The 13482-nt window shown below is 39.1% G+C and overlaps 6 protein-coding genes across 6 annotated transcripts; 2 read left to right on the forward strand and 4 right to left on the reverse strand.

Annotated features, from left to right (window-relative positions):
• Window positions 1–320: 320 nt before the first annotated feature.
• On the reverse strand, window positions 321–2633 carry TOP1 (DNA topoisomerase 1; the record flags this gene model as incomplete). Its single annotated transcript, XM_033913255.1, has 1 exon — window positions 321–2633. The coding sequence occupies one exon, from the start codon at window positions 2631–2633 to the stop codon at window positions 321–323; it is 2313 nt and encodes a 770-aa protein (XP_033769146.1).
• Window positions 2634–3053: 420 nt separating this feature from the next.
• On the reverse strand, window positions 3054–3416 carry RPB11 (DNA-directed RNA polymerase II core subunit RPB11; the record flags this gene model as incomplete). The annotated part of the gene is made up of 1 exon (XM_033913256.1): window positions 3054–3416. The coding sequence occupies one exon, from the start codon at window positions 3414–3416 to the stop codon at window positions 3054–3056; it is 363 nt and encodes a 120-aa protein (XP_033769147.1).
• Window positions 3417–4139: 723 nt separating this feature from the next.
• SIN3 (transcriptional regulator SIN3) lies at window positions 4140–8852 on the forward strand (the record flags this gene model as incomplete). Its single annotated transcript, XM_033913257.1, has 1 exon — window positions 4140–8852. The coding sequence occupies one exon, from the start codon at window positions 4140–4142 to the stop codon at window positions 8850–8852; it is 4713 nt and encodes a 1570-aa protein (XP_033769148.1).
• Window positions 8853–9165: 313 nt separating this feature from the next.
• PFA4 (palmitoyltransferase PFA4) lies at window positions 9166–10302 on the reverse strand (the record flags this gene model as incomplete). Its single annotated transcript, XM_033913258.1, has 1 exon — window positions 9166–10302. The coding sequence occupies one exon, from the start codon at window positions 10300–10302 to the stop codon at window positions 9166–9168; it is 1137 nt and encodes a 378-aa protein (XP_033769149.1).
• A 409-nt stretch (window positions 10303–10711) lies between these two features.
• Window positions 10712–11695, reverse strand: IZH2 (PAQR-type receptor; the record flags this gene model as incomplete). Its single annotated transcript, XM_033913259.1, has 1 exon — window positions 10712–11695. The coding sequence occupies one exon, from the start codon at window positions 11693–11695 to the stop codon at window positions 10712–10714; it is 984 nt and encodes a 327-aa protein (XP_033769150.1).
• Window positions 11696–12548: 853 nt separating this feature from the next.
• On the forward strand, window positions 12549–13430 carry PHO80 (Pho80p; the record flags this gene model as incomplete). The annotated part of the gene is made up of 1 exon (XM_033913260.1): window positions 12549–13430. One exon carries the CDS (start codon window positions 12549–12551, stop codon window positions 13428–13430), a length of 882 nt encoding a protein of 293 aa, XP_033769151.1.
• Between the last annotated feature and the right edge of the window lie 52 nt (window positions 13431–13482).

Here is a 13482-nt window from a genome sequence, read left to right on the forward strand (position 1 = left end):
GCATGAGACAAGGGACGGATTCAAGCCGTATCACTGAACACACATTCTTGCAAGCATTGCAAGCATTCTTGTCCCCAAGGCATCAAGAGATACGGTCAATAGGTTTCTTACAAACAGGTAACTTGGAAATAATAGGAGGGGCAAAGCCATGGTAACATGACTTTATAGATTTTTTTTTTAAAACTATACTGTAGCATACTCTTTAGAAGTTTTTAATTATTTCTATATGTGTATAAGATATCCTCCTAGTACCCCTAATGCGAATTTGATGCGTGGAAGAATTTGCTTCTCTCTCCCCTTTGTTCCTTTACGTTAAAACGTTAAAACCTCCAGTTTTCATCTACTGATTCTATGGCCCATTTGAATTTCTCTCTTAAAGTTTTTGTAAAAATCTTTTCAATTGGAACATCATATTTTTTGCAAAATACCACAGAAAGCCTAGGGTCTATATAATTAATTTTGGAAGTGCCAAGTGAAACCTGAGAGTTTTCCTCTTTATCCTTCAATTGAATAGAACTAGTTTGAATACGCTGTTCTAGTTTTTCTACTTGAGCCTTTATTTTTTCCACTGAGTTCCAAGTCGATTTCAGTTCGATTTCACCAGTTTCCAATTCCTTTTCGAATTCTTGTTTCTTTTCGTCTACTTTCTCCAACCATTCCTTCAATTGACTTTCCGGCAATAATTCTTCCTTTTCAAATTTCCTTTTATCATTCTCTCTGACAAATTTCCGCTGGTATTTTTCAATTTCTCTTTCAATAATTCTCTTATGAATGGCAGCTTCGTCTTCTTTCGTCAAATCGTCAATTTCTTCGAAATATTTTGGTTCCTTCTTTAAGAGATCCTTATCCAGTTGTAAAATGGCCCTCTTGCAACGAACCTTTTGCCATTCCAACTCTTGTATTCTATTATTGGCTTTTTCCACTGTTTGTGCATGCCCTTTTGTGACAGTCCTTTGATGGTTACATAAGATGGCTACAGTTCTATTTGCTGCATTGTACTTTAGTATTTTCTCTGCAACAGAGCCTTTGTTCGGAATTAGGTCTAGTTGGTCTTGCATTGTTTTGGAAGCATTATATGTACGGAAAACTTTGGCAGTCAATCCTGGCATATAGTTTTGCAGGTATTTGTTCAGTATAGATGGATCTAAACGATCAAACAATTGGTGACCTGGCTGCTTGGGCGGCCTTTTAAATATTGTTAAATTTTTGAAAACTTGTTTATCGACTTCTACCTCTTGATAAAATCTAATAGAATCTTTACCTAAGAAATCAAAAATAACAGTGTTTGGAGGCTTCAAAGTAACATGCTCATATCTTAACGAACAGCAACCCACGGTATCCGCCTCATCTTCCGATTTTTCACCGCCGGCTCTTAAGGCGAATACATCGATCAAATAAATGGCGACGGCCTTTTGCCGCTCTAGCATAACTTTGCTTTTCAAATTTCTCGTGTAGTCCCTTCTGATAGCATCTATATAAGATTTCAATTGTCTTGCCTTTTCAAACTTCTTGTAGTCACTTTGACCCTTCAATGAAGAGTTTGCTGCCAACCTGACGTATTTAAAAGAGTTGAAAATATTCTCTCTCCACATAGCTAGCCACTGGACGGTATTATCGTGTCTGATTTCGCCCCATTTATGCCCTTCTGGTGCTGGTGGAATGGGTGCGTCTTTACTAAGGTTTAGAACGATATCTTCAGGATTCACTCTTCTCTTCAATTTACCAGTCTTTGGGTGGGCGCCACGGCCTCTAAATAAATCAGGAGGTTCTACTTTGAAATTTCCTACTTGTTCCCTTCTGCCATCTAACTCACAGAATTTATAATCTTCCTCGAATTTTTCCCTTTCTAAACGGATCTGTTTTTTTTCTTGGGAGGTCAATTGCTTTTTTTGTTCTTTTTGTAACTGGAAGTAGTCAAACATTTTGGTAAAATCGCAACGAGAAAATTCCTTTATCTCAATTTCATTGAGGGGACCACCACTTTCTTTTAGTACTTGTAAGAAATCATTGAAGAAGTTCTTTTGGAAAACAGGATTTTTGGCGTGATCACTTTCCAATAACGCAGCAAAGAACCCGGCTACTTCTTCAGCTTGTGGAGGTAAGTCTACTGGTTTCCCATCGTAGTATAATTTGATGTGAGATGGTAAGGGCTGATATGGTGGAGGGAATATAACACCGTTGTGTCTCAATGTAACCCACTTTATGGTGTCATCTTCGTTTTCCTTTTCCCACCATTTATATTCTTCTTCCTCTTCCTTCGCTTTTTTATCCTCCTCTTCCTCCTGTTTCTTCTTTTTCTTTTTCTCGTTTTCTTGGTCTTCTTTCTTGGTCGTCTTTAGCTTGACATCGCCATCTTCTTTCTTGATTTTTTTAGGCTTTGATACCGCGCTTTTCTTTACTGGAGGTGGTGATGATGACGACGATGGCAATGGTTCCGTTTTTATCTTCTTAGTCTTTTTCTTGGAAATTTTAGAGATTGCTTCATCACTATCATAAGGGTCCGCATCGTCTTGGAGAGAGGCAGAATTCGTGGACTCCACTTTTCTTTTTTTAAAGGTTTGAGACAATGGCACGTCGTCATCATCGTCAGAAGGCAACTCGTGTTTAGCTTTCGAAGCGTCAGCAATGGTCATTTTTACGCGTTATATGTTTCGAGCCTTGCCCTCCCTTTCTGCAGATTTTTTTCCTTTGTTTTTAATACTATAAGAATAGGGTTCAGGTAATTACAGTAATTAAAGAACAAAAAAAAATATTGCACTCGTGTTAATGTCGAAACAAAAAAAGTACAATGGCTCTTTATGAGCATCGATCATCCAACAGAAGGGAAGAAGCCGTAAAGTAAAAAAAAAAGAGCTTTCCATGGCTGGTTTTATTCGTTTTTTTCGTTTTTTTTTTAAAGACTGCAGCATCCATTACCCGGATGAGGAAATGGTTCCCTACACTACTAATTAAAGTGTAAGACATTATACTTATGTATACAAATATGCGTGTAGTATGTGTATGTTCGCTTCTATTTTGTAGATTTTATGGTTATAGTATTAAACGCTTATATATTAGAATGCGTCGTCGGCGGCCAGAGTTTGCAGGTTCCACTCGGTTTCGAAATTCGTCTTCAGAGCGCCAAGCTTGTTAATGATGCTATTACAGGCGTTTTTCAAGGCGTCCTTTGGATCGTAGCCCTCGGTGGTCTGTATTCTCAGCTTGAACCGAGCGAAGAAGGGATGCTCGACCTTATAGGCGGCAAATAGCACTTTTCTGTCGTTCAGAAGCTCTGCGCGAATCAGGTTGCCCAGCGTGTGATCCTCCTTCTCGAATGTTATCACTACTGCGTTGGGGGCTTTGGTGTCCGGGTCGATCTTCAGCTTGGACTCGCCTTCACCCAGAAGGAACAGTTCGAATCTGTCTGGAGCATTCATGATGCAGTTGTATGCAAAGGTATCTGGTTTGGTGGCTGCGTAGTATTCTGTTTTGGGCTGCTCTGCTCTGCTCTCCTGCTCTTCTCTTGACAGACCTCTTGTGTGTGCCAAAGCAGTGAGCCTAGAATTTTCGCGGGCGGTTCTAATTCATCCAGTCCGGGTAATGCTACTCTTGGACTTGCAAGCTTTCTTGCACTCGGACAGTATCATTGTTTATGGCACGGCACAGATATATGTAGTCCCCTCTCTAGCAGCCTGTAACCTTTGTTTATGACTGGAAACCTACCTTCTGCTTCAATCTTGGTACTGCTGCTGTTATGTGCGAACCAATGGATGGGACAGAGTAGTGGATTACCCGTGTGACATTGAATAAACCTCTACGGGTAATAATGTCGGATTTTCTATTGATTTTTTCCATTCGCAAAAAAATCGTTTTCATTTTGCAGTTCTTCTGCAAACGTGATTCGCAAAACAACGGTTGCTCCCCTTCCTTATTACATTTGTCTTCCCCCTTTCGGACCAGTATTGCTAATATTCGAGGCACCGTACCAAACTATACAGCTCATTCACGTACCACACTTTCTTTGTGCTCCTCTCCTCCCACAACAGGCTACGTTATTGACCGCTTTCAGTATAGTTCCTCTACCCTTTGTTGTGTTCTGTTTGAGGTTATTTGGAAAAGGACAAAAATATCTAAGAAAATAAGTTGCACGCTGTACAAAAATGTCACAGGTCTGGCATAATTCGAATTCACAGTCAAATGATGTGGCTACTTCAAATGATGCTGCGGGCTCCAACGAAAGAAACGAAAAAGAACCGCCTCTGCAGGGAAACCAACCTGGTTTTGTTCAACAACAACAGCAACGGATTACTTTACCCTCGCTATCTGCCTTGAGCACTAAGGAGGAGGATAGAAGAGATTCCAATGGCCAACAGGCTTTGACTTCTCATGCTACTCACATATTAGGTTATCCTCCTGCACATTCAAATATCATGCCCTCAATTACAACTGATTCGGCATTGAAACAGCCTCATGAGTACCACCCTCACCCTAAATCTTCCTCCTCCTCTCCCTCCATAAACGCTTCGGTTATGAATGCCGCTTCAGCGCCAGCTCCAGCTCCCCTTCCTACCGTAGGAGCCGCCAGTTTTTCTTTGTCGAGATTTGACAATCCATTACCGATAAAAGCTCCTGTTCATACAGAAGACCCAAAAAGTTATAATGGCCTTCAGGAAGAAGAAAAAGCAACACACAGGGTTCAAGATTGCAAGGAAGTTCTCGCCGGTGTGCAACCTGCTGATACCGACCCTAACAGTAACCATACAGATGCTAATGATGACAATAATAACGAAAATTCTAACGATGAAGATGCTGATTACAGACCTCTAAATGTCAAAGATGCCCTTTCTTACCTCGAACAGGTCAAATTTCAATTTAGTTCGCGTCCGGATATTTACAATTTATTTTTAGATATTATGAAGGATTTCAAGTCCCAGGCAATAGACACACCGGGAGTTATCGAAAGAGTATCCACTCTATTCAGAGGCTATCCAATTTTGATTCAAGGGTTCAACACTTTTCTGCCCCAAGGTTATAGGATCGAATGCTCCACCAACCCGGACGACCCCATTAGAGTCACTACCCCCATGGGTACTACGACAGTAAACAATAACATCAGTCCACCTGGCAGAGGTACCGTGGACGCACAGGACCTCGGTTCCCTTCCAGAAACCGACGGAAATGGTATCCAGCAATCACAAAATGTGCCAATGGTACCTTCGAATGTTTACCACTCGGAACAGAACCAAGATCAACAGCAGTCTTTGCCTTTTTCAGCTACTTCCGCTGGATTGCCTTCAATTCAACAACCTGAAATGCCCGCACATCACCAAATTCCACAAAGTCAATCTTTAGCACCCCAAGAAGATGTCAAGAAAAATGTTGACGTCGAATTTAGTCAGGCCATAAGCTACGTTAATAAGATTAAAACAAGATTTGCTGATCAACCTGATATTTACAAGCATTTCTTGGAAATACTGCAAACTTATCAACGAGAACAAAAGCCAATAAACGAAGTCTACGCACAGGTGACGCATCTTTTCCAAAATGCGCCTGATTTACTAGAAGATTTTAAGAAATTTTTGCCAGACTCTTCAGCTTCTGCCAACCAGCAGGTGCAGCATGTTCAGCAACATGCTCAGCAGCAACACGAGGCCCAAATGCACGCTCAAGCTCAAGCTCAGGCTCAAGCTCAGGCTCAAGCTCAGGCTCAAGCTCAGGCTCAGGCTCAGGCTCAGGCTCAGGCTCAGGCTCAAGCTCAGGCTCAGGCTCAGGCTCAGGTTCAGGCAGAACAGCAGCAGCAGCAAAAGCAGCAGCAGCAATTCTTGTATCCAGCTTCAGGCTATTACGGTCATCCTCCTAACCGAGGTATCCCACAACAAAACTTGCCACCTATTGGAAGTTTTTCGCCTCCGACAAACGGTTCTACCGTACATGAAAACTATCAGGATCAGCAGCACATGCAACCACCCCATTTGATTCCCTTACCATCGATGGTTCAACATGGGCCCAACATAGTTCATCAAGGGATTGCAAATGAAAATTTACCCCTGTCGGATCTGAGAACGTCTCTTACCGACCAGTACGCTCCTTCTACTATCCAACAACAACAACAGCATTCGCAGAGTATTAGTCCTATAGCAAATACGCAATATGGCGATATCCCCGTTAGACCAGAAATAGATTTAGATCCCAGCATTGTTCCTGTGGTCCCTGAACCGACTGAGCCCATCGAAGACAATATATCGCTTAATGAAGAAGTCACTTTCTTCGAGAAGGCAAAGAGGTATATCGGTAATAAACATTTATACACGGAGTTTTTGAAAATATTAAATTTGTATTCTCAAGATATACTTGATCTTGACGATTTAGTGGAAAAGGTAGATTTTTACTTGGGTTCCAACAAGGAACTATTTACGTGGTTCAAGAATTTTGTTGGTTACCAAGAAAAAACCAAATGTATCGAGAATATTGTTCATGAGAAACACAGACTGGATTTAGATTTATGTGAGGCATTTGGTCCAAGCTATAAGAGATTACCTAAAAGCGATACTTTCATGCCATGCTCAGGTAGAGATGATATGTGTTGGGAAGTCTTGAATGACGAATGGGTTGGACATCCTGTATGGGCTTCCGAAGATTCCGGATTTATTGCCCATCGTAAAAACCAATATGAAGAAACTTTATTCAAGATTGAAGAAGAAAGACATGAGTATGATTTCTATATCGAATCGAATTTAAGAACTATCCAATGCTTGGAAACAATTGTAAATAAGATTGAAAATATGACTGAGAATGAAAAGGCTAATTTTAAACTGCCTCCTGGTCTTGGTCATACTTCAATGACTATTTATAAGAAAGTGATAAGGAAAGTTTATGATAAGGAAAGGGGGTTTGAGATTATTGACGCTTTGCATGAACATCCTGCTGTGACAGCGCCAGTCGTTCTCAAAAGACTAAAGCAAAAGGATGAAGAATGGAGAAGGGCTCAACGTGAGTGGAATAAAGTTTGGAGAGAGCTAGAACAGAAGGTTTTCTTCAAGTCACTAGATCATTTAGGTTTAACATTTAAGCAGGCTGATAAAAAATTATTAACTACAAAGCAGTTGATATCGGAGATTAGTAGCATCAAAGTCGATCAAACAAACAAAAAAATTCATTGGTTAACTCCTAAACCAAAGAGCCAGTTAGATTTTGATTTCCCTGATAAGGATATTTTCTATGATATCTTTTGTTTGGCCGACAGTTTTATAACTCATACCACAGCTTATTCAAACCCTGATAAGGAAAGGTTGAAAGATTTATTGAAATACTTCATATCTTCTTTTTTCTCTATTTCTTTGGAAAAAATCGAAGAATCACTGCAATCCCATAAGCAAAACGTGTCGGAATCTAGCGGGTCTGACGATGGGGGTTCCACTGCTTCGAGGAAAAGGCCGTATCAACAGGAAATGAGTTTACTTGATATTTTACACAGAAGCAGATACCAAAAGCTAAAGCGTTCTAATGATGAAGATGGCAAAGTGCCACAACTCTCAGAACCGCCTGACGAAGAACCTAATACTATTGAGGAAGAAGAACTCATCGATGAAGAAGCCAAAAATCCGTGGCTGACTGGAAATTTGGTGGAAGAAGCAAACTCTCAGGGTATTATTCAAAATCGCAGTATCTTTAATCTATTTGCTAATACGAATATTTACATCTTTTTCCGTCATTGGACAACGATTTATGAGCGGCTTTTGGAAATCAAGCAAATGAATGAAAAGGTCACAAAGGAAATCAATACAAGGTCGACGGTTATTTTTGCCAAAGATCTAGATCTACTGCCAAATCAACTTTCTGAAATGGGGCTAGATTTTATTGGTGAGGACGCTTACAAACAGGTGTTAAAGTTGAGTAGAAGATTGATTAATGGGGACCTTGAACATCAGTGGTTTGAAGAGAGTTTGCGTCAAGCTTACAACAACAAAGCCTTTAAACTCTATACAATTGACAAAGTTACCCAATCGTTAGTGAAGCACGCTCACACCTTGATGACTGACGCTAAAACTGCAGAAATAATGGCTTTGTTCGTCCAGGATAGAAACGCCTCTACCACTAGTGCGAAAGACCAAATTATTTATCGCTTGCAGGTCCGTTCGCATATGTCCAACACAGAGAATATGTTTAGGATAGAGTTTGATAAAAGAACTTTGCATGTTTCCATTCAATATATTGCCCTTGATGATTTAACACTAAAGGAACCTAAGGCTGACGAGGATAAATGGAAATATTACGTAACATCGTATGCTCTGCCACATCCAACAGAAGGTATTCCGCACGAGAAACTGAAGATACCATTTTTGGAAAGGCTCATTGAATTTGGGCAAGATATAGATGGAAGAGAAGTAGATGAGGAGTTCTCCCCCGAAGGCATCTCTGTATCGACATTAAAAATTAAGATTCAGCCTGTAACCTACAAATTGCATATCGAAAACGGGTCTTACGATGTTTTTACCCGTAAAGCCATTAACAAATATCCTACTGTTGCTAATGATGATACTCACAAGGAAATGGTTTCCCAGAAGAAGGAGTTGATATCAAAATTTTTAGACTGCGCAGTTCGTTTGAGAAATAATTTGGATGAGACTGAAAAATCAAGTATGCAAAAAAAATGGGAGAGCCTAAAAGAGACTACAGCAAAGATGAGTATTGGCGACCAGGTAATAGACACCAAAGTCGAAGAAGGTGAAAACACGAAACAGGAGCAGCTAGATGATTTGGCCAGTTCCGATGTGAATGTATTGCCTTCTTTCATTCCTACTGTACCACAAGATGGTAACGTAGAAGCGACTGAAAGCACCGGACCTACAGACAAAGAAGCTAAAATCCAATAAGTAGTTTTAACTACATTTAAAACAAAAATCTTTAGCGCAACATCGTTTTTTTCGTCTAATATATACATTTAATTAATGTCAAGGAGGATGTAACATTGTAATTTTAAAACTGTAAGTGTTTTGAAGCTTCTGAGAAGATATCGATCTCTATAAAAGAACAAGTGATAACAAACGGTGGCATATATTTGGGTATTCATCCGCAGTAGTGTTTGAATTCTTTAAACTTGTTAGCGTAGCATGTAAGTAAGAGGATACTATTTAAAAAGGCCAGTCTGTATATATTTATATACCTGGTTTCCTCAGAATGAGTAATCTATTCCATATCAACGTCGACTCCAAAATCGTCTAGTGATTCTCCCCAGTCGTTGTACCACTTTTCACGAGAAGAAGGCCTGCCATTTTGAACAAGTCTGCTTCTTATTACCTGTTCGCCACTTTCATTACACGTCTCTATTGTTGAACTGCCATGGTTAGAGAGGGTGTTTGTTTTGCCTCCATCTGGCGGCCAGGGAAGTGAGAGAATAATATCTTCTAATGGAGAGTTAACCTCATATTTGGAGATATCGTTCTTTGGAAAACTGTTTCCATCCCCTGTAGGAACACCATACGGCCATAACCATAAATACATGGGGCCGAGGTACAATATTGCATTAGCGTACACATCAAAATCGTAGGGGAAATTCACAAGTTCGTCAAAGCGGGGTCTTTGTTGCGCCAGAAGTTCTTCGGCATCTCTTTCGTGTTGAAGACACCTCGACTCTGGGTAGATTCTCCAAGCATTATCAATTAATTTTGGGATTAATCTTCTGGAGTCGAATAGAGATTCTAGCCGATCAATGTCCCACGACTCAATTTGAGATCTTCCGTTTACTATTTGATTCAATAAGCATCGTAAGAAAAGAACTGCTATCGTTAATAGGACAAAAGAATTTAAGGGAGTCAATATCGTTAAGAAAATTAGCTCTGATTTTTTGAAGAAGTAGCCAGGCAAGTGCCTCTGTTGCCAAATAAAGTATATTCGTTTACCTTGTATGCAAAATAAAACACTGGTCGTTACAATGATCCAAAATAAGAATCTTAGGAAATGCGGATAGTTTCCAAAGCCGACACAATTCATTGTCCATGGGCAATGATGATCCATCATTAAGACGCATTGGTTGCAGGTTTTACAATGATGGGAACGTTCTGGCTTATAATTTTGGCACTTCTTACAGAAATTCGGCCATATATCAGGGGTTGGTTTATAGTTGGGGGAAGGCCTTCCTGGATTTGTGTAGATGGCCAAATAATAAGAAAGCCATATCATTGACAAAGATATTTCAAATATTATTTGTTTCGTTACCGACAAGAAATTGGATAAAATAAAGTAGTGCGCGCCATAGCCTATAAATGATATCAGAAACGTCGGAATAGCAACCCCTAACCAAGGCCACTTCAACTTTACAGCCATGGCCAAGTGATAAACTTCGTTTTTTTAAAATTTATATGACACATCATCACCACCATGCAATACGATAATTATCGTTTTTCAGATTCGCTATTTTTTGAAAGCGCGTAGCAAGAGAGGTTTATCAGGAAACTAAAATATACACGAAACAACCAGTAAGCAGTGAAAACGAGCTGTATCTTTAATTGAGAACTCTTGGTTAGAACAATATTTCTTCTAGACGCCAGTTTTCTGTATAACCCATATGCGAAAGGGAACAAGATCCTATTTTCTTCTATTTCGAGATTTCTTTTCTATATTTAATTATCTTATTGGGGGGATCCTTTCCTCTGTTCTCTTTATCACATCTAAAAACCTTTTATTATTTTGACTTCAAAACTACTATCTATATAATACTAAGTACCCCAAATATCTAAGAGACAATCCCATTCTCCATTTTCATATGGACTAACTCATAACTATTTAATAAACCTCTCAAGTGACAGAACGCTGCAATAACAACCAGAAAATGGAAAATTTGGTGAGAATGGCCCCAGATATCAAATTTTCCGGGGCAAATCTTTTCAGGGAACCGCATTCCATAAAGAACAGCGCCAATTATGTATAAGACGCCCCCAAGTAACACCCAAAATAGCTGAATTTGCGTCCAAATTTCTGAAAAACTATAGCAGTAAAGACCACTGAAAATTGGAATGATAGAGGATAAACCAAAACAAACAAATAGCCCAGCTCTATAAGGCCTCCACTCTCTTTTCCGAAATTTATCTTTTAGCGACACAATACTACACGCAATCCCAAAGCTAACAGTAATAAGCGCAAATAGGCAAAATAGGGAAAATTTCTCATAGTAACCATAGTATAAAATACTGACCATTGATGTGACAATCAATATACAAATACCAAGGTAGTCCAGCTTATTTCCTAAGGTAGCAATTCTTAAGGAGTGACTTTTCAGACAATGAAAGGAGCTGCTCAGTATTAAACATGCAAATGCCCCCGAATAAAAGAGGTCAATTACCATATGATCTTGCCATGTAGTTGTTTCAAACACTTTGATAGTAGATTTATCTAGCAACAGTACAGTGAAGAACCCGAGGGCAGGAATCAAGTGTGAATAAATATTGACACTTTCATTATGCAGGTAAAACAAACTTTTAAAAGTCTCAATAAAACTACTAGTTTCCTTCACGTACCCATGTAAAATAAAATCATTATCTCTTTGCCATTCTGGAATTTCATCCCAACTATATAGCCTCTTTAGCACTTTTTTGGCTTCTGTGACTTCTGCGGGATTTGCGGATGTGTTCCCTGCAGCTCTCTTCTTCAACTCTTGCACACTCTTGGTCCTCTCTAGTAAAGTTGACATTTGGAATGATTCTTCTCCAACATGCAGCATACTTAAAGCGACAGGAAATTTAGAACATTTGGCTCAATGAACGCTGACATAAATACTATTTCTAATCTACTATTCGAAGAGATGTTGGATTTCTAAAAAAAAAAGAGCTCAACAACGGAAGACCGCCTACTAACCCCGAGTGTCTGTTTTTTAGTACCTCGAAGCAAACAAGAAAACTTTGATACTTAATTTCTGGCCTAATCAAGGTTGTGCTACCCTAGAGGAAGTACGATATCAGTACACTTTTTGTATTCTTAACGAATTATGGTACGCTTTAAAAGCATCTAACGTGCTATTGAGTTTTTCTTTTTAGAATGCGGTTTCAAAATTTGAGTCCGCTTTCTATGGAAAATATGAATGAGGCGAACGTGCTTGAACTGTAGTCAGATTTTAACCCGTTGTAGAGGGCCTGAGGCTACTGTAAACCACCTTGGAAATACATACGGGTTATAAGATTCGAACAAGCCATTCGTCTTTCCATACTTATCCTAGGATCTCTTCTTCATTTGATGAATCAAGGATTCGAGCTTCAGAAAGTAATTCAGCGTATATTGGCTTTCCTTTAATCTAATGCCCCAAGCCGTCACAAATAGCCATATTACTTTAAAAGTGCTCATCCGTATACACTGCAACTTTTCTTCCTTTCTCTTTAGCCGATTATAGCTCCTATCTGTTTTTTTCTTCTTAAGATTATTTATATTCCAATTTATCATCCGTATTGTTTCCAATAGCGTTCCAGTGATCAGTTATATACTTTGAAAGGCAGATAACCTTTCTTTTTATAAGTGTTTATCAAATTTAGGTCTGCAAGCTAGCATAAGACGAGGACATCCTTTGGAGACTCATAGAAATCATGGAAAGCACATCAGGAGAACGTTCCGAAAATATAAATGAGGATCAAGGTATACCAAAAGTAATTCTACCCGCTGATTTCAATAAATGCTCTAGAACCGACCTTGTGGTACTCATATCACGAATGCTAGTATCGCTAATAGCGATCAATGAAAATTCTGCAACTAAGAAACCGGATGACCAAATTACTTTAACACGATATCATTCCAAGATTCCGCCAAACATATCAATCTTCAACTATTTCATACGACTGACCAAGTTTTCCTCTTTGGAACATTGTGTGCTTATGACATCACTTTATTATATCGATTTATTGCAAACTGTGTATCCTGATTTTACGCTAAATTCTTTAACTGCCCATAGGTTCTTATTAACAGCCACCACGGTTGCAACAAAGGGCTTGTGTGATTCATTTTCAACTAACGCCCATTATGCAAAGGTTGGAGGAGTACGATGTCACGAATTAAATATACTGGAGAACGATTTTTTAAAGAGAGTAAACTACAGAATAATTCCCCGGGATCATAACATTACGTTATGTAGTATAGAGCAAAAACAAAAAAAGTTTGTCATAGATAAAAATGCATTAGGATCTTTTGATTTGGATTCTTATTCTTATGTTAATCGCCCGAAAAGTGGATACAATGTTTTGGATAAATACTATCGAAGAATAGTTCAATTGGTGGGCTCCTTTAACGCTTCACCGGATAAGAGTAGAAAAGTTGATTATGTTCTCCCGTCAAATATTGATAAATCCAATGAGAATGGTTCCCAAATTCATCAACATAAGGGATCGTCCTCACCCAATTCTCACCTTTCACAGAAGCGATACTCTGAGGCAAAAGACGCTCATATTTATAACAAGCGATCAAAGCCGGATTAGTTATTTTTCGTGAAGTGTCCTGAAACAATCATCATTGAGCAACATCAAAAAC

Source organism: Saccharomyces paradoxus, chromosome XV (genome assembly GCF_002079055.1).
Source record: "Saccharomyces paradoxus chromosome XV, complete sequence".
NCBI classification, from domain to species: Eukaryota; Fungi; Ascomycota; class Saccharomycetes; order Saccharomycetales; family Saccharomycetaceae; genus Saccharomyces; species Saccharomyces paradoxus.